This window comes from Diadema setosum, chromosome 5, assembly GCF_964275005.1.
Source record: "Diadema setosum chromosome 5, eeDiaSeto1, whole genome shotgun sequence".
Lineage (NCBI taxonomy): Eukaryota > Metazoa > Echinodermata > Echinoidea > Diadematoida > Diadematidae > Diadema > Diadema setosum.
The window spans coordinates 41,788,764-41,810,577 of record NC_092689.1 but is presented as its reverse complement, the minus strand read 5'-3'; the positions used below and the strand labels follow the sequence as shown (position 1 = coordinate 41,810,577).

Here is a 21,814-nt window from a genome sequence, read left to right as displayed (position 1 = left end):
TCCGAACCTTAAATGCATCAATTAAACCTTATATAGGACTAAGATATTTACATCAAGTTTGTTTGGTAAGGATTATGTACATACGCAGCAAGTATTATGTACAATATGTATATACAGCCGTGTCTGAAGTAAGAGTCTTGCTATAGTCCACAGACTCTGAAATTCATATCATGGCAATACCAACTAAAAATGAAACGTGTTAGGATAAGTTCCAACTACCATCATACAGATGACATCAACAAAGTCTTCTTCTTTGGTTACGTATGCTTATTATACAATAAATATCGATATGAAATATGAATTATGGTAAAGGTTTGACACCACGGTAAAGGTTGGACAACGTGGGAAAACATTTTTTCCCAATAATTTCTTAAAACCATTACAAAGCCCATGTCAAAAATCTTCTAAAAAATATGCTTATACGAGGAGAGTATATTCATTGTGTTATGATAACTTTCAGCTTGAGCGTGATAGATGCAAATAAACTCACAATTCATACTGCCGTGTAAACTCTGTGCTACAAAAAGTCTGTGTTTTCTGTTGTAGCTGTTGTTATATCAAATTGGTATACTGGAAGCACGCATGACCACGGAAAACGGACTTGTGGAGGCAATGCGTTGTTATGGCTACGGTCAGGAGGCAATGCAAGAGATGATAATCTATTAAGTGAATACATTGCTCTTTGTCACCATCATGCGTTAATCTTACGCGTAAAAATCCCATCTCCTACTGGACGATGAACCTGATCTGCAAATTCCCCACTTTTGGGGCATTGTATCACTTTGAATTTGCTTGTGTCTGTGTGTGTATCCGCGTGCGTATGAGATTGTGTATACGTGTGTGTGTGTTTGTGTGTGTGAAAGTGTGATTATCAGAAATAGTCATCTTTTATTCACACATATTTCTTGACACATCAAATATTCATTGTATTTCGATATTCCTGTTCAGACTGTTTTTACTGCTGGCGCTGTTTCTCATTAAGGTAAACAAAATAATATCATAACGATTCTTAAGAGCAGACACTTTTCTCTTCCATTGTCCTTCATCTTCTGGTCTGTCTCTCCCTCTTCTGTGCAACTAGCATAATGAACCGCTTTGAATAGCACGGCCAAGTCAAGATAGTTGTCACGTCATTCCTCTGAGATAATAGGGAGCTTTAGATTTTAGACGCGCGGACGTTCAAAGAGAAAAAAACATGATCTGAGCGTGCGCAGTAGCGCGGATCAAGTTACTGCGCACGCTCAGATCATGTTTTTTTCTCTTTGAACGTCCGCGCGTCTAAAATCTAAAGTTCCCTATTATACACGTGCCGCCATGACGCATGTCCACAAGCAGTATCCGTACATGGAAAAATGCAATCGTCAACAGGTAATTTTTACTTCATCGTTCTCCATGTTTGTCGCCTGACGTACAACGTGTAATTCACTTCACTGAAAATCTCAAATCGGCCATAGAGATATGATTTGTACGAGAAGACCCATCACGAATTAAAGATACTAAATAGTTCCTCCATTTTCCCCCTTAAAAAAAAATAATAACCCTGTCCCCTAGCAAGGTAACCGTCTCTGTGCGATAACAAAACATCAACATGATGACCAAGCGCGGGAAATATCACTTCACGTAATGTAAAACGATACATTGGTAGCATCAGCGAACCGCTCGTTTCAATGTTCATGCGCCCTCAATTAAACATTCATAGATTTAACAAAGTCGGACCGTAGGGGGCGTTATCGCTTTCATGCATAGTTGAGAAAGAGCCACAAAATACAACATTTCGCATGCTATGGAATAGTAGTCAGAGGCAGACCAATGACACCGGCGAACACATGAAGAATGAGTCAAAATGCATGATGTTCCAAAAAGATCGTTCTATCTCAGCGACGCAACAAAAGGCGACGCAAGAGTATTGATTGCCACCAGGATTTCTATTCCTTGCGTCAGTGCATCTCTTTCGTCAACGCGACAATTATCCTTCGCCGATAGTAAATGTTCTTTGAGTCATCATTCGTAAATCACTCATAAATCCTTCAGCGACCACAACAAAGTTAACCAGGGAAGTAAGCTCCCTGTAATTTCCTAATCACCCATGCCAGCGATGTCAGAAGTCAATATTGAGTTGCCCTCTCCTGTCTTCTAGGCTGACATCCAAAATCTCTCCGTTATTAATATTTGCGTCGTCATTGCATCGAGGAACGCGTTACATGACTGTGTGGCTGATCTGTCACACCCGTCCTCCGAGAGGACTAGCGTTCCTGTTGTCCTCGAACACGACGGCGATCCCCGCCGTCCGCGTGACGTCACGGATGCTCTCCTTTACTTTGCTCATAGCCACTCGGTCACAGGTGCACGTCTTTTGGTGGTTGGCTGCAGCTAGATATAAAATGGCGACACAAAGAATTATTTTCTAAATGCACATAATGACAGACAATACCATCCTATATAGAAGGGGCTCTGATTTTTAAAAACAAAAGAGTTCCTCATGGGAATAACACCTGCTTCACTCGTTTCCTCTGGACCTGATATAATTGATTGCATACATACAGTATCTATGCACACACACAAACACGTGAACAATAAAGTATTACTATGAACATCTAAACTGAAAAAAGAACACGTCTTCACTTTAAAATATGTTAATAACTTCTAAACGTTGTTGCAGTGAAATAAGAGAAAGGGTATAGGTGTATTAAACTGACCGATAATTGTGTGACTGATGTTATGACTGATGTAACTGTCTGGCAAAAGATGAATGATACAGTTATTACATTAGTTAAAACAAGACGAATAAACCTAGAAACATTACATCTTGTGTTTCCATGGGATTGTCGTCATGATTATGGCTCTGTACTCCTCAATAGGCAGAGCAGGAAGTTGATTGCTTACACAGTATTTTTTTTTCTGCTCCCCTTCCCCCTTTTAAAAACGTGGCGCCGGCCGAGCGACCTGAATGTAAAAATTCACATCCCTACGTGCCGGGGTTATAACGATGCAGGACATGCATGACAGACCACAGTGATCACTGAAGAGGCTACCCTGGATAAATCAGACCATAGATTGTCATCTGGATTGTACATGCATACAGCATCATAATTGGCCTTACTTTTTGCGAGTGCTTCATCCCGCACTGACTGTGGCTCACACTTCTGGGGCGGAGATCGCCGAGAAATCTAAAATGGAAGGAAAAAAACATTTAAAGCGTCTGTCAACATGGGACACGTTTCATATTTCTAATTTTATGTGATATCTAAACCATCTGTTTTCATTGCATTTAGATAATTCAAAAAATGTGAATTATCGCAAGCATGAATAATTATTACTCTAGGGGACTGATAAAAACAAAACAGATACTTACAGAACGTTCTAGGGAATTATATTAATATTCATAACCGTCAGCAAGGCTTAAATGAAAAATATCAAGTTCTCGACACACAGACGCCTCATTAGAAATTAAACAAATCTCACAGTGCACTGAAACTTCTCATCGAAAACCGAAGAGCAGTTGGCGGGTCATAACTTTGATGAAAAAAAAAAAACTGCAACAGAAATTGTAAACCTTGGACGAGTATACTGGCCTGTTGGAAAACTGCGAGTAAGTACTTTTCATACAACATGTACAATGCGAAAAACAAAGTATCCATATAACTCTTGCGGGAATTGCTGAAAATGCTGTGTGCTATTTGTTGAACACATTTAGCTACTGATTAAAACATGACATGAGCAAAACGAATTGACTAATATTTTGTAAAATGATGTAGAAAACTCGATAGTAACGAGTAAACGAGACACTTACGTATGTGTAGATCTCGAACACCGTTTTGATCGTAAAAAACAGGAGTATGGAACCGGTCTGTACCTAACAAAGGAGAGTGCGGAAAAAATAAAGTGTTACAAGACAGATTAATAAGTGAAAATTATAACGAGACCATTGCTATATAATCTTTCTTTCTGTGCAGTGAAACCCCATCACAAAACAAAAACAAGCAAAATCAAATTGTATACAATGTTGAGAGCTTTTCTTTTTTTTTTTTTAGACAAGGTTATCTAACTTCATACTGCTTAAATTAGAAGGGGAAATATCATAATATGGCTTCATTTATGAGTAAACGTCCATCTACACCATGGACCAATTAAGGAAATGAAAGTTTTTCCTATTTTTTTTTTTTTTTTTATTCTAGCGTCACGTTAATTTGCATTGAATCCCTTATGTAGTAGTCATGTAGAGTTCGCAGTTATCTGCTCCGGCAATAAAGGTGCATGTAAAGTAAGAATTACTGCAACCACATTAGCACTTACTCGTTATCTACACAAATATGAAACCATATAACCAGCATTACGTCACAGAAAAATAGATGCGGGAATAGTACCATTTATACGCATGCGCATGACTGGTATCTTGACAGAGGGTGCACTTACTCGCCATACTGTCATGGAAGTCACTGCCCCAGGTTTCAGAACGAGGAGGAAGAGGGTGAGACTGTTGAGGAATGAAGTTGATTATAAAATGTAAGTAGCCAGATATTAGTCAAATCACTCTTTAACTCTATTTTGTCTAAAACAAATGTCTTCAAAATGTGGATTAATATGTGATATAGGTGCAAATCAAGGCTGATCCATCAGCTCTCCTTCAGCAAGAGGATAGATGATAATTAAGTTGCAATTATATGCTGTGCAATTTCTCACTAATACCTAATTTCTCTCTTTCTGTTTTGTTCATCTTGCACATAATCTATTGCTCACAGTGTGATAGGCATATAAGATTGGCAACACGACACATGGTATCTCTTCTAAGGGCGTGCATTCAATGGTTCCTTTAGGATTGAAAGTGGCTCAATAGATTATTGAAAATTAAGAATCTGTTTGATGGACAAGGACGGCATAATACTCACTTGAGGATGGGGTAAACCAGAAGTATGGTCAATGACTTGATATGATGGCCCATGTTCTGATGCACAAGGAGTTTATGCCTGGTGCGGATAAATAAAAGACATGACATTCGTTTAATCTCCAGTGACCAATGTCGCCATTCACACTGAATACAATCATGGTAAAGACATTCTTCAACACGTTGATCATCGTCAGGGACAAAATCTTTAGATTAAACAGTGTTAAACGCAAATTAAAGGAGACAATCGCAGACGAAAAAAAAAAAGAAAAACCCACCGGAATTTGAATTTTGATGAGTAAAACAACTAGTCAACAGCTATATTGTTTAACACATATCTCTCACCTTCCTCTTTTCAACAAGAAAGAATAAGTTGTGGTTCAGTAATACATTAAAGTTCCATAATAATAAGGAGATTATGTTTTCACATGTTGAATGCATGCAGTTTATGTGAAAAACTCAGCCACCTCTTTTTCGTCGATTTTACTAGAATTTGCAAGAATCTTCAAATGGAAACTATTCAACCTCAAATCAGGAAGTTTATCTTTGCATAAATGACACCAAAGTCGAAGAAAAATAATGATCTCACTTGCTCCAATGCGCCATAATCCAGTAGATGAACTGGGTGCCTGACGTCACAATGAGTAGACCGCAGTGGAACATGATGGTGGTGTCTTCGTTGGCACTCAGTGAATTCTTTAAAGGGAAAACAAAGTGTTGGAATATCAGATCTTTATCTCAAGTCTGCAGACGTCATAGATTACATGTGTCCCTGCTTTTGCACCAACAAATTAATATTTACGAAATTGTACAATGTACACCATGTGGTATCGTCGATAGGATATTGTTTTCAACTACAAGGGCAATATCTTCGAAAAAGCAAATAAAGAGTGCCCATCATTATGATATTTCCTAGAAAATTTTCCCTCTGCCTTAAGCGACTTCTACTTTTTGTGCTCTCATCTTAATGAGGATATAGTTACGATATGCGCAAGCTGCTGGAACTTATTAGATTATAAAAGAAAACAACTACTTAACACTTTCTATATTATCCTTTCTTTTCACTTCAGAAGTCACAATCAATCCCTTTTATATCTAAACTGATAAATCAACTACCCATTTCGAACGAAGGCTATTTTCGTTGATAAAAATACTAACAACATAAACAACTACGGCAGCAGCAGCAACAACAACAACAACAACAACGACAGAACGAAACAAAACAGCACTCACTGCTTCTCTCGCTGTTTTTGAATATCTGATCAAAAGCCTGAAGCTGTACGGGGTTAGGCCCAATGATATCAGCATCTGTTGGTTAGAGCAAGTTAGAATCAAACCACCTGCCAGTTACAGCTTTGAAATATGCAAACGGGATAGATAATGATATATGATAATTATAATGATGGTCTGCTACTTGCAAATCAACCTTTTGGGAATACAAACATGCTATTTTTAAGAGAGAAAAATACGATTACTACCCCCTTTCATAAACTTGATTATGCGGATAATATCCTCATTACTTGGTCGTAAAATCGGGGCGGAGCGATCCGCACAATTTCGGAGCTGCCATCATCCGCGCAGTATCTGCATAGCGACCATGAGACTTGGAGTTTGTGAACGCAATTCCAAAAATAATGAGGATTATTTCCAATATCACCTTATTTCTTCCGCACTCACCGTTGGAGGGGCGTGTGGCGTTACCATGACAATTATTATCTTTTTCAAGACTATTCGTTCTTTAACGAGCACTCGTTAAAGAAAAAATAAAGAAAAAAGGGTGCACATTATGTTCAAAGTTTGTAGACTGAATACATATAGGTTGTCTGCATTACCCTTGCGAGGATGATTTAGTGGATGCATGTGTAAAAGGGTATTTGTTTCGTCCCAATTTAGGGTGATGAGGTACTTGAATAAATTCTTTCATGTCTTTGGAATTGATCATTTTCTTATGTACCTCCATGGAGCAATTTTGTGTACACATCGTTATTGTAAAAAGACTTTATAAGTTATGCATGCAATTGGCATTCAGTGTGTGTGGAAGCAAAAGACAAAAAGATTTGAAATGTTTACGTCCACAAACTAATAGTGACATTGTTGTTGCCTTGACAACAACTACTGCAAGACATTCGCTTGTTTGCACCAGTTTGGATCTGATGAGTTTGGTATCCGATAAAACCATCGTTTTGCTTACGAAAGAAATCTATTCTACACATTTCTTTTTCTTCTTCTTTTTCCTCTTCTTCTTCTTCTTCTTCTTCGTCTTCATCATCACCATTATAGTCATCATTGTATCTCTGTCTCCTTGTTCCTGTTGTTATTATTGTATTATTCATTATAATCATTTTCGTCATCATCGCCGTCGTAGTCTTCATCATCATTATCATCATTGACAAATCCCAGCTATGCCCAGATTAGAGAGAGAGAAAAAAGAGTATATGAACAAAGATAGAAATAAATCGATAAGAGTTTAATGCTCACCGATTGTACTGCAATGCGCATGTATCTATTCAGCCTCGACACATTCTGTAAGAAAGATAGATATAAGACAGAGATTGAGAGATGTCAAAAAAATTGGAAGCACTTTGATGACATGAAAATAATTTCACAGGGACATACTCCATTATAAACCTTGTTGTTTTTCACCTAAGATAAAAAGTGTGTGTGTGTGTGTTTGTGTGTGTGTGTGTGTATTTGTGTGTGTGTGTTTTAATCATAAAACAAGTGACAACCAATGGACGTCAAACAATACTCTAAGGACTTTTAAAACTTAATCGACGCACCTTATAGAAATCCATTATACTATAGCAAAAGCATTGACTTTAGAATGATCTTACATTCAACAATGATTATCTATCAGTTTATTCTGATTATTCTGATGTACAAATTCTACATTTTTCGTGCCATGTAAAAATCATAATGAACATTCTGATTTCTGTTAACCTAAAAAGACAGGGTAATAGTGTTATAAGATTGATTATACAGAAAGAAACAAAGATATTCAGTGGACTATTCGTATGTCCATGTTAAGCAGTATGAGAATTGATCACATCATACATTCACACACACACACACATACACACACACAAAATCTATGACCACTGTATTTTGTAAAGGACGTTTTATGTCTTTTACAACATTCGATTTAAAAGATGATTAACTTACATTGGTGAGCATCGTCTGTATGTACCACATCATTCCTGTAAATTAGAGGAAAGGGTGAAGAAACGTTTTGCTGACTCACATCTTGTAAGATAATTAGGAAAAAAAAAGTCGGAACACTTGCACTTAAACTTGAACATTTGCGTCATATCGCAACAAAATCGAACAAGTATTGAAAATGCGACAGACCAATCCTATAATATGAATTAAACAAATGACTTTCAAGTTCACAACTGCTTACCTCTAATGACCTTCACCAAACGAGTCATTATGAATGCTTTTTCTGGTCTGCAATAACAATGTATCAGACCATTATTTCAAAGACATCACTTGGCTATACGCCTGTTATGTTTTCGGGGTAAGAATATCGCTGTGATATATGACTAAAAGATTTTTGAGCTTTTCCTGAGTGGAGCGGATCCAAGCACTGTGTCTACAAAATTTTCATTGATATCAAAATCCTTCAAAATCAAACTCGATATCATTCAAAATCAAAGTGTTCATTCAAAAGACAAGGCATTTGTACACATCTTAGAGGAAATGACATGTTGAAATGTCGTAGGATTTTAGAAAGCGTCACATGATGTCGTCTGACCCACCTGTTGTGACAAAAGCGGCGCCATGTGCCAAGAGTATTTCCCGCTCCTCGTAGAGAATGACCTTTAGCCGAGAGTCCAGTGATCTCGTGCTTTTGGCTGCGTCCAGTTTGTGGTGAGGTGCCATCTCCCCTCTATACATGAAAGGAGAACATATTCAGAGCAAAAACATATTGAAACATCATGTCCGGGGGACACATAGGGGAAACATAATGGTGGGTACGAAGGGATACGCCCTGCGAGGAGAAATATATCAGGGAACATATTATTTACAGGAGAGAATATTGACGGAGGGAAACATTTACACTATAGTAGATAGATAGGAAACATAGCAGATAGAAGATTTTGAGAGGGGTCCATACAAGACAACATATTTCGGCGACAGGGGAAACGCTGAGAAGGAATTTTTCCCCCATGTACCTAAATTTTCCTTTTGAAGCAGGCCAGCCAGTTGAAACATCAACTTGACTTTTAGATTCTGCACGGTGTTTGGATTAAAAAAAAGAATGTTCCAATGTTTGGAATTGGTTGCTTCATCTCTTTAACACAAAATTGATGTCTGTGGTCACTAAGAGATAGCATATTTGGGTAACATTAATATTTTCCACTTGACCCAGTTACTATATAGAAAGTGCACAGTACTTCAACAGAATGAGCAGATGAAACATCATATGATTATTAGCGTCACAACCTTTCTAAATGCTACTGAATTCTGCTTTTTTCCCCCTACATGTCCTTTCCTATCTCTATAACCATCTCTCTCTTACCCACTCTCTCTGTTAAAACAGAACAACAACAACAACAACAAAACAACATTGCAACACACTCGTTTCTCGTCGGATATCGACAGGAAAGTTGGAAATTCATCGCGATCTACCAGCGAAGGTCGTCGATTCTAGCTCAAAATTAGATACAGATCAGTGTCACTGAACTGTGGTGAGCCCCAGGAACGAAGATCTGAAGAGAAGAGGGCATGGTATCCAGGTATGATCTCCGTCACGAACACGTTCTCTCCTGATCTGTCTCACAGATAGACCATTGCTGCGGTATTGATTACAGATGACACAACTTCAACACCCCCCCCCCCCCCCCCCCAGTCATGCCAGTGCATGCTCGGTCTTGAGAGTGGTAAACACTGACGATTTCTACTGCTTACTATGTGCAGAGAGGTAGAGTCCACCTTCCTGCTATGTGAGCATGACATTGAACTTACAACCATGAAGACCCTTTTCAAGTTTTGATGTAATTGCAAACTTTATCTTTAAAATAGTCTTTTCGAGGATTGTTGAAGAATATTATGAAAGACTTTGAATGTGATCTTCGTATAACACGGGCACCTCTGCACTATTTCACTCTCAATCTTTTCCTCTTTGTCTTTAAAAGTCCATCTTTCTTTTTATATGTAACTAGATAACTTTGTATGTATCTAATATCCCCAGCACTGCAGAGTAGCCCCAACTGTTGATTGATTCATAATGGATTGAGAACGCTTTCTTAATATTTCCGTGACGATGTTGCTTACGTAATTAATCATTGTACCATTAAGGCATGATGATTTTGTGGACCAAATGAATTTGTTCAGCACAGGCGAATTAAAAATTCGTTATCTACTTTGAAATACAAAGAGAGAAGAGGACGGATTTTCAAGGACAGTTAAAGCGTTGAGTCATAATCGCTGGAACTAGGCCTGTATTACAAAGTACATTATTCATTAGAAGGGGAAAATTCTTCTCCCTCGTACCCTCGATTTCTCGCTGTCTACAATCACACGATGAGGGCGTCAGCAGTCTTTTTTCATTCATCACTGTCTGACTTCTGCTGAACTAGCTGTTGTACAGATCGTTATGAATCATCGATCACCTCTACAGCCCTGACGTCATATGACCAGAATTAAGTGCAGAAAGGGAAATATGAGTAACGTGATAGCTGTAATAAATGTCAAGAATGGATTTATAGACAGGTTCCGATCATAAAACCCCAAACTTGTAAGTGATAGAGTAAAGAAATTTTGTGATTGTGAATAATTGTACGCGCACGCGTGTGTGTGTGTCGTTTTTGTTCCATATGGCGTGAAAGTTTCATATCTCCTGTATACGGATATCGTTGGTATAAAAATATATATTTACGTTCAGTCAAGAAGGCTTTGTTTTCATATCAAATGTTTTCATCACAAAGGCCTATTGTTATTGTTGAGATATAATACAAACTGGAACAGAATGAAGTTTTCTTGAAGGATTTGTTTCAACTGAACACATATACTGAACACTCGATATTCCTTTTTTTCAGGGGCAGCAGAGGAAAGTTAATGGGAATCAGAGATTTACTCTTTGTGCCTCACAGATGTTCCGTGTGACACTGATCTAAATCGCCCGGTTTAAACGAATACGGAAGGCAAACGCTGATTCACTTACATGAGATTCATTATGATGAGCATCCCCACGACTGCAAACACTCCGTCTGTGAGAGCTACGTGAGAGAAAGACAGAAACACAGACAAACATTATAATCTCTGACATTCATCTTTCTTTTCGGAGTCTATTATAAACAACTTGTATTAAAAGAAAAAAAACAAATCAGTATGTGACTCCCCCTCGTGTTTTCCACAATAGATTGCCACCGTAACGCATTACACTATTCATGAATGTTTCTTTTCCTAATTCAGCCTCGTAATGAGCCGTTTTATTCACCTGCTTCCTCCAAGTAAATTTCTGAGGCAGTATTTTACTTAGTAATCATGAGTTGTTGCTGAGATAGGGTTAGCTTTGTGGTTGTAGGGGAAGGAACTTTTGCGAACAAACCATGAAAAGGCAATGCAAAAAAGAAAGGAAGGAAAAATCAATATATGCATAAAGAATGTTGTAAAATGGATACACAATATTCATATTATTGTCATTTGAATAAATAGATATATGAATACACAGACATTATGACGATAAATTCATTAGATGTAATGATAATATTTTAGACAAAGAAAACCTGACTGGCATCCAGTAGTAAAATGGGGATCTATTTTTTTGAGGCTATGTTTCGGAGATGAACAGTCCACTCGACTTCAATCGTGAGAAATATCAAACGTTTTGAGCTCAGAGGGCAATGACCTGGTACAAATCTGGAGGGAATGGAATATTATTCTACCTGTCAGCCTGTGCTTCGGGAGAGGTCTGGCAGAAAGACGGTCGATGAACTGCCTCCACAACATCCGGTGAGGCTTGGACACTGTCATGGCGGAAGAAATGAAAGCGCACTCAAAACTGTTGTTCATATTTCAGTTACGAATGCCTTATGAGTATTATCATCACTGTTTCATTAAGTTGCCTGAACACACACATACACAAACACCCACCCACACACATACTCAAATGTCAGCTGAGAACTTCTAACTGTTGTTACACACATACAAAAAAAAAACCAAATAAATGAAAGAACAAAAAGTACAAAAGCAATGACTTTTTTTTCAGACAGGTTTGATTCATGTACATCATACTCACAAATATTATATTTTTATAATGCTGATATTGATCTAGTAGTGCACATAATGTATGCAAAGAAAACGCCTGAACTCCCTTAATTGCTCTGTATGTTCTATATGCCCTGAAAACTCACAAATACTGTATGAAAACCCTGTAGCTCCTTGTAATGCGGTGTATAGTACGTCCCTCGTGGCAGTATTTTTTTCTGGTTTCTTAGAGTGACGGAAGCTTGGCTTAGATGACTCTGACCCTGTCCACATGTGGTTATTTTCCCGTCTAGACACGCGAAATTACTTCACAATACTTCTAAAGACCGAGAAAATATTGACCGTAAACTGTAGATATGACATTCTAAAGATGAAACAAAATACAGAGGGATACGTCATTGACATATAATAAGACGTGCCACCAAATAAATTTGACAGCTCCTTCCAATTTCGCGCTTACGTGTCCAAAAATGGAAAATGACAACACCAATGGCGACAACCTCCTTTTCTAACAATGGAAATCAGTAGAATCTGGTGAGATCAACCTGTTTTGAAAGGAAATCCAATACATTCACCGACAAAGACTGCAAAGATCTGAAGGTGGTGATTTAAAACTCATCTATGAAATACGACGAACTTGCAATAAGATCACAAACGTTTGCTATGGAAACATACCGAACATGTATTTGTAGAGCGCCATGCAGAAAGCCGCACATGTTCCCGCGAAGACGACGAAAAACAGGAAGATGTAAGACTGTGGTGGGGAGAAGAAGATGAAAGCGGACATGATTAATCATTTTCGAAAAAAAACTTTAACTTTGTCCTGTGGAATAAAAACACACAATACACTCATTAAATCACACTCTTCACTCCCTTCACCAAATGAGTCAAAATTGTTGTCTTCCGTGAGTGAAATCCTTTGAGAAAAGAGAAATTAATTCATATCATCCAGCGATTTTCTGTTCAGGTCTATGTTGTCATTACTCTCTGCGTTCCATGAACATCCAAAGCAGATAAACATTTTGATCAAAACAGCCAAATGATCAATGTCCACGTGATGAAAAAAAAAATACAAAAAGTGACTTGCACATTATTATACACTTTTGTATGAGCACCCCTGATGACCGTATAATTAGACATCTTTTTGCAGTATGTAGATAAAATAAAAAATATAAGACGAACTTTACTGATATGAGGTTCATACCATGATATTTTTTTCCAGTTTTAACAATGTATGTACACGTATATGTATGAATATAATTATTGACTTCAGTCAAATTGGGGCCAATCTGACCTGTGATATACAAACATGTGATCAAAGCAGGTAGGCCTACGCCGTTCTTACGCAACGGCAAAAACCGGGGATGGGAGGGGAAAAATACTTGACATGATCGTCATGGAAATAAGATAAATATTTGGTCTGACTTTAGAGCAATGCCAACTGACCAGTGGTCACGTGATCTTACCGCCAAAACGCTCTTTCTCGACAGCGCCACTGCCAGTGCAGACGAGAAAGCGTGCAGTCCGAAGGCCACCAGATACTCCACAAGTGACGGTCTCTGTAGTGTGGGTATGGTCACTGGTAGTAATGTTTGCTAATTCAGGATGGCATACTAATTAACATACACCCTTATTACTAGATATCAATGAATCCTTTTGAACGATATCTTTTTAATTGCACAATAACATGAGCCGACGCATACTTTTATGCATCATACTTTTGTTGATGATGGAAACAAATGGTATTGAATGTAAAAAAAAAATAATAATAATAAATACCACCCAAAACACGATATTGAGAATGTACTATCATATACGTACATCATTTCCATAAACAGGTTATGTAAAATGCATTTGCTTATCATTCCTCCATTACGGATGAAGTACCTTAACCGAGGTAGTTATTAGAAATTTCATATACCTATGGAGATTGAACGCATCTTTGTCACAAAACGTCACTTAAAATCGAAATTCAAATACCATACCCTATCATCAAATGTAGAAATTACAATAGGAATTCGAGTTTTGTTCAAAGGTTGTTTTTAAAATGGCCTTATCTAGTTCAATCTTCTTTTTGAACATAGGTGCTTTTGTATGATGGCGGACCAAACTGAACAAGAACGTCAACAATTTTACCGTGTGCATGATGCTCATAAGTTAGCAAAAACTAATCCCGCGGGGCTCATAACTTGTACGTAAATGAGAGGAAACGAATATTTTTCCATCATGCAGATGTATACGAATTTGCTCGTCTCCAGACGTAATTTGGTATCCATGGAAACTTACGTATCTCCTCTGCCGAAATTCACGGATGAGCATTTTCCTCTTTCGGTACGCACATCCCACTATCACGCACTGCGAGGAACCGAAAACAAATGTAGACATATCAAATCTAATAAGTCCATATCAAGGCCAAATTTTTGAGAATATGAATATATCTCGAGTTAAGAGCATTTACAGCGGTAGGCTTTATATCAGATACTTTTTATTCAATTTTGAAAGATTTTAAAATTCATAACAAGGATTCGTAAAAACTATTTTCTCATCACGACTTTCTTTCAAATCCAACTCTTTCTGTCTTCCAACACATAAGGAGAACGAAACTAGTGTAGATATTCTACTTTTTTTTTAAATAAGACTTTCTGATCATTATATCTGAAGAAATCTGCTTTCATATAATTTCGTATGTCCCTGCTCATGTTTATTTTGTACATGCTATTGACATTAGATATGTAATATTTGTTCTTTTCACTATCAAGTATTCAGTGCTCTTCTTTCATACTTTGATTTTAATCACTATCATGTTCTACGTATGGATATTTAAGAATTTCATTTCTTGCTCCTATATGTATTTTATGCTGTAACAATCTCATAAAGTTTTTATAAACATGCAGGATACTCTGGAAGAGCAATAATTCATTTTTAAACTGAATGAGGAGTCCCAACTTTTTTTCTTTTTTTTTTAAAGAAGACGTGATTACATGAATAGATAGAGAAATCACTACAGGAAGTGGTTTGAGGTGACGAGGCCTTACCATGACCAGTCCCATGACCATGAGTGTGAAAGCCAGAAGCTGAACGGAAAGAGGAGTGTTGCGATGGGTCGCAATAAACGATGCCTGGCAGAATCAAAAGAAAATAGGATTGATGCTGAAACCACATTATTATAGAAGTAGATTTGAACATTACAATGTGATATTCTGCTTCAATAAAAATGAATGTTTTACTCGTGACTTGTTTCTAAGATAATGGTGATGATATTCTCACGATCACAAAGCACAAGGCACTGATGATAGATGACAATAAACAGTAGAAACGAAGAAAGCGAACAAACTCTCACATGCATATGAAAATATTGCTAACAAACATAAACAATCACCAAAATAAATGGTCATATCTTGAGGAAGTTCTGATATGTTTTTGTTTAGGGCTTTTTTTAGGTTGTTGTAGTTTTTTTTTTGGTGGTGGTTTTATGTTTTACGAGCCATTTTCTCCTATCCATGACGTGTTAGCAAAGGACTGGAGGACCTGCTTTCTGCACAAGAGATCGAAGGACTACTGTACCAGAAAAGCAGAGGTTCTGGACCTAACGATCAAGGTTTAAAATCCCGTGAGAAGGAGGATGCACATAATCAGGCCGTAACAGTCACACATGTCAGGTGAAACAGCCACAGAAAAACACCTTGTGAAAAAAAAAAAATGTAAAAGGAAATGCTTCTCATTGGATGTGTTACTGAAAGAACACCTGAAGACAGGTTTTGCTCCGAAGATGGAGTACATCCTTCTCGGAATAAGGGTTAACCTAAAAAACGTGATAACTCATCCCAAGGATTTTGCGCGTCGTCCCCGAAATAGATGAGACAGAAGATTTACGGGGATTGAAATAAATTGCAAGTTAATTACGCAATCCTTTCATTCTCGTTTGCGGGAAATGAGTCTTCAAGAAGTATGCAGAAATACCAGTTAGGCCTACAATGTCCCATTTCAGCAATAATATATTGGTATAGATGAAACAATAACATTCAGCATCTAATTTAGGTCATAGAACGATTACCATTTGTTCTCTTGTAATTGAACACTGCTTTTTAAACATTTAAATAATATGTTGAATTGATATTTGGAAACATATCTTTTTATACTGTCGTGATTTATCCCAAGTTCACTTAAAACTCTGTAATTTCCCATAAAGTCTTACTAGCAGGAATATTTCACCAGGTGACTATAATACTATTATGCAGTAAGCCTACCAGCCCACCTCTTTCTCTTGTACAATCATAACAATCATACGTTGTAATGATAATTCTGCAAGTGTTATGGAGTAATGACGGTATCATTCTTTACATTGGTTTCTAGCTTTGCAAGAGTAGTCGTCTATACATGCGCTTTCAATATCATTTTCGTTTGAAAAGAGAGAACGTAGGCCCACATTATTCCTTTCCAGTGGTGTGTATCGTAGTGTTTGAACTCTGAATTGCAATTAAGAAATAATACTACGCCAGCCTAAGTCAATTACATTCTATTTTGAAGGTTAAAGTCATTTTTTTTTTTGGGGGGGGGGACGAATTACAAGCAGATTATTATATCAGTCACCGAGAACTGACACTGTTTGTTGAGTCACGTTTCATCAGCTGGGGTCTTTCTTTTCACACACTCTTCACTTAAATGGCGCAATAAGCGTTCTCTATCTTCTTGTCATGTGACATGAGTCATCCTCATCATACTCGCTTAGGCTACCCTCGGAGAAGACGCATAGTCTGCTAAGTTTCGCTGGTAATTAACGGCGGGAGATCCCAACATTGAAACGTTCCGGTGAGAGGTAATCGAATCATTATTGAACCAGCGTGATTAATGTTGAGACGGCTGTAAAAAATATAATTATCACTGAACAGGCTCACCGTGCCTGTTTGTAAGGATGTCATATGACTATCCATACGGCTGTTTTGTTTTCTTGAGTTAAATCTGCCACACAACCTTGGCAGGGACGATGGAATTGGAGTTGGAAAACGTGATGATAAAATCCAACTCCTGCCATGTCATTCTGTTACACTCTTATGCCCTGCTCCCTCTCTTTTTTCTTCTCTTCCTTTTGCATAGCTCTTGTCATCTTATTATTTTGTTTTCTTCTCCTTATTCATTTCATATACTGTTAATCTCTACACGACCTACTACCTCTTTCATAATCTTCGCAACTGAAAACAATCGTTATCCCCCATCCTGACAACTCGAGAAATATTGGTTTCATTACGCACACTGCGCGTCCCAACACCATCAGGGACAACCGTGTTGTTGTTGTTATTTAGTGTGTGTGTGTGTGTGTGTGTGTGTGTGTGTGTGTGTGTGTATGAATGAGTGTGTGTGCTTTGAAAATGCATCGAATCTACCCCGATACCCATTCCAGTTTTCCTAAGCCTTCGTCGACAAGAACCATGTCCCCATCTGAATACCCATATCCCAAGTGTTGTATATATTTGCATTCAATTTCATAATCATGCTAGTGTCACCTTATGCCGATATTGTAATAAACATATCGCTCATTTTGTTTCACACGATGTGAATCAATCGAGCTATCAATGTTCAGCAACAAAAGGACAACACACCACATGACTTAATTGGGACCCTGTGGAAGAACAGTCATATTTTGCAAATACGGCTGAATGGGCAATCCCCTGTCTCTTCATACTGTATCTTCTTGCAAAATGTGTATATTTCATATCTGAAGACGGAAATAAAAACAACAATAACAACTTCACGTGAAGATTTTATGCGTTTGCTATAAGGACAAAGTTTTGACAACAATTGAAATCTGTAAAAATAATGAAGATAAAAGTTAAGACTGGAAGGTGTTTGTTTTGTTAATCACGTGTTATACTTACAAAATATGGCACTGTTGTAAGGCACAGCAGGAAAACCTGAAAAAAATTATAAGATTGCATTAAAGAGTATTATCATGCAATCATTTCCTTAATTGTGGTACTTTCTCGATAGGTCTTATTTTAAAAGATACTTGCTATCTGTATTCGGTGTTGAGCTAAGCATTGGTTTGATTTATAGACACAAATACATTCTAGAGAGTAACTTGGAAATGTAACACTCATAGATTTTGCAAATCATTATTAAGGAGTATATATAAAAGCAAATTCCTGGATATCCACCCTAAATTCACATTTTGGTGATAAGCAATCACATAAAAGAGTATCAATAAAGAAAAGAAATGTGTAACATTTAACGCTTGAAAAAGAAGTTTGCTGTATACAACAAAGATAAAGTAGATTTTGATGAGTGGTTACAAATAACGGTCATAATGTTCATATTCTTACCACATTAAGGATAACGATCGTGTCGCCAACCTGTTCAAACCCAGCAAACACCCTGTGGAAAGGAAAACAATGTCAAATGAAGACTGAACTGAGAAAATACAGACACATTAGAAGACAGAATTGCATCTTGGATAGTCTTGCAGTTGCCGTCACTTTTGATTATGTTTGTTAAAGGAGAAATGAAATAATTAAAGAAGGTAAAATCTGTCTTGATAGTTGTTGCTAAGTTTTCCCTCAAAAGATATCTTGGGTTGGGAGTATAGCCCCCTCACCCCTCCCTAAAATAATAGGGTGATCTTGCAAACATTGTCTTATCTTAATAAGACTAATCTTCTTCATTCCGCCGTGTCAAACAGAGCTGACAAAGTCCATTTTCAGTTCTCGCCTGGAAGAAGTTAACTTGATTTTCATCCCATTTTCTTAGAAGATTGTTAATGGTCACTGTACATCCGATGCTATTTTCACAAGGTAACACGGCGACTTCCTTCACGTAATCAAGTGCAGTAATGATATCCTACACAAACTATAAATTGCAAGGGGCTGTTCTTCCTCAGCTATTATGTACAAATCAGTAGAGTCCAAAAGCTGCGAATATTTTTCAGTTCAGGAGAGATTAGGGTTGCTAATTGCTTGTTAGAATCTGCAATGACACTCTTCATTTGTGCTTGCCTCTAGTAAATTTAAAATAGTCTGAGACCATTCAGTGTTGGTAATGGGATACATATTTTTTAAAGCGATGGTATAATTTTGGTTGAGATGGGGATTCAGGTATTAACTTTTTGCAAGATACTGTAATTTCAAACTCCTTATATGAAATATTAAATAGCATATATATAATTCTAAGATAAATTCAGTTTCTTTGACCAAAATCGGTTTTGAAATGGCTGAAATATCCAAAAACAAAGAGGTCCCAATAAAAGGTGCGTCCCACCTTTTGAAAGGACAACTTTGTTTTACTTTTTTTGTTTGTTGTTTTTTTTTTTTGGTGATATCTCAGCCATTTTCAAAATCAATGTTTATCAAATAAACAAATGAAATAAAAACTCTTCTCAGAATTGTATGCTCTTTTATAATTCACATAAGAAGTTAAAAATTATCGCTTTAAAAGTTAAACCCGAATTCCGATCTCAACCAAAACTACACCATCCCTTTAAATTGGTCCTTAAATAAATCAAACGTTTCATGCATAATGAAGTTATGATATGAGTAAGCGTTTTAAACACATTTATCTCAGAACATCGTCATTAACATACGATTATTCGGCGAATCTTATTTCTTGTATATTCTACTTTTATAAACATGTTACTATGGCCCTAGGACTAGTACTATTCGAGTTAAATCCACTAATCAATCTACCTAGAGCCGTTCTCTTCTTATTGCCAAAACTCTTCTGTTTTATAGTTTGGATTTATCGAAGATAATTCTGATACGAAGAGTCAACGTTGGGATGAGGCTTCCAGCAACAACTGCTATCTCTCATAACAACATGATCTCACTTTGAAGCAGAATGACATCTCATGCTTTGAAATTGCTAATAGTGTTGATGGGTCAATGATCAAAATCTTTTGAAAGGACTGCCCTGCAAGTGTTTGGCGCCCATCACTATTGATATCGAGGTGACTTACCAACAATGTTGCTGCCACACGGACAACATCATGATGTAAGACACCGCATAGACGAGGATATTACCAAATTCTTGAGCCAGAATGGTTTTCAAGTCCTGAAAAGAAAACATTAACATGCATGGTAATTGCAGGATTTATTTTAGTCTTGGTTCTACCAGATAAGCAATGCTCGCAAGAACACCGCTCCTTCGTGGACACGCTCAAAGCCGTGATAACGTGACGTAATGTGTTTGAGGAATACCGGAGTCCTCGATCTCTGGAAATCCTCAGTGTCATCAGTCCATCCCTGCAGCGAAATCATGAACAGAGTTTGATCTGTTCTATGTCATCAAGCTTCTAATATTGCGGCACGAACCTCTAATCATACAGCACAGTTACGCAAGGGAAGGTAAAGGTCTGTTTTGAGAACTGAAGGGCTCAAAGATAGCCAGGGGTAATAACTTCGGTCGTTGACCGGATTATGAACTGACCTGAAATATCGAACTCAAAGAGATGAGAGTACCATCTAGATTCTATTTGATGAATAGCCCTGTTCAAGGAAACTATAAGGAAGAATCACATTATATTAGGTTTGGCATATTATGTTTGGCAAAATATGCTTGAAAACAGCCTACTGAAGATAAACATTATCTACTTTTCACGATGATTTTCTCGAAGAAACAATATTTAGAATTGTAATGCACCTGTGCATCCTCCCTTAGACAGTAACAGTAGAGAACTCAGCCTTGAATAATGGTGTGTTCCAGCATGAGCAGATGAGCAATTTCCACTTAATGTCGGCTATTCTTGTGTTTATGCTAATTAGATAAGACTGCAAAAAAGTCTCAAAAGGTACTACAAATAGCTTGCGTTGAGCCTGTAATCGACACATTCTTCTCGCGAGAGATACACTGAACAGAATTATCCGCGACTTAACGCTAAAGCTACTCAATCGCTTTGCGTTTGACTCACAACTTCCTAGCGCTCTCATATGGACTCACGTGCGTTAAGACGATGATTAGGAAAATAGCTCACAATGTTCTCTCGCACGTGACTTGTTACTTCATTGTCTCAGTTGCATATCGATTAGCACCTCTTGTTTGGTGCTTCAGAAGAGAGGGCAAAATTCACAATCAATTACGAGCCATCGGAAGTCTTTGCTCATACCGACGCGGCGTCGTTTTCAGGATGACAAATCATAATAGAAACATACCTCAAGATGCAAAGTCACGATCTGCGAAGCCGGCATGTGTAACCTTTTTGTCTTGTTCCGTATATGTGAAAGCCATATTGACTTACATTTCAAGGGATTTTCCTTTCCCAAACCAGTATAAGCCCAAATTCTTGACTTGACACTGACGCTTTAAATGCCACAGGCTTCTCACAAATGAATCTTTCGAAAACGTTGAAGAAAAGGCTACACACACCCACCCACCACCCAACCACCCACCCACACACACACATAACTGTGTGTGTATGTATATGTATATAGATAGATATAATTATATACACGCAAACATACTGTGATATGACACAAGTTATCATTTTCATGCAGACAATCAAGCCATCTTACCTGTCCTATGTCATATTCATTTGTTGATGTCGTTAACGGGAAAACCTGTAATCAAAAAGAGAAATGTCAAGTGAAATAAGAGGACGCACGTCATGCATGATACCCATAGTCACATGGCAGACATTCACATTGACACAGACAAACAGACACACAAACACACACACACATGTTACTGAAATACAAAACCAAACCATAAAGCCGTCGAATTCACAGAAGTATCAGCTAA

At 37.5% G+C, this 21,814-nt stretch overlaps 1 protein-coding gene across 1 annotated transcript in view; it reads right to left on the bottom strand.

The window, feature by feature from the left end:
- Positions 1–2,221: 2,221 nt before the first annotated feature.
- The window catches only part of LOC140228926 (endosomal/lysosomal proton channel TMEM175-like), a 25,686-nt gene continuing 6,093 nt past the window's right edge, over positions 2,222–21,814 (bottom strand). Inside the window, exons 2-21 of the mRNA XM_072309192.1 lie at positions 21,589–21,633; positions 20,037–20,131; positions 18,412–18,463; positions 17,968–18,003; positions 15,130–15,213; positions 14,381–14,449; positions 13,561–13,653; positions 12,770–12,848; positions 11,773–11,853; positions 11,049–11,103; positions 8,641–8,771; positions 8,045–8,079; positions 7,361–7,405; positions 6,116–6,190; positions 5,472–5,578; positions 4,887–4,964; positions 4,414–4,474; positions 3,791–3,853; positions 3,101–3,167; positions 2,222–2,364 (exon numbers count right to left, since the gene is read on the bottom strand). Coding sequence (XP_072165293.1) covers positions 2,222–2,364; positions 3,101–3,167; positions 3,791–3,853; positions 4,414–4,474; positions 4,887–4,964; positions 5,472–5,578; positions 6,116–6,190; positions 7,361–7,405; positions 8,045–8,079; positions 8,641–8,771; positions 11,049–11,103; positions 11,773–11,853; positions 12,770–12,848; positions 13,561–13,653; positions 14,381–14,449; positions 15,130–15,213; positions 17,968–18,003; positions 18,412–18,463; positions 20,037–20,131; positions 21,589–21,633 — 1,494 coding nt within the window. The remainder of the gene's footprint in view (positions 2,365–3,100; positions 3,168–3,790; positions 3,854–4,413; positions 4,475–4,886; positions 4,965–5,471; positions 5,579–6,115; positions 6,191–7,360; positions 7,406–8,044; positions 8,080–8,640; positions 8,772–11,048; positions 11,104–11,772; positions 11,854–12,769; positions 12,849–13,560; positions 13,654–14,380; positions 14,450–15,129; positions 15,214–17,967; positions 18,004–18,411; positions 18,464–20,036; positions 20,132–21,588; positions 21,634–21,814) is intronic.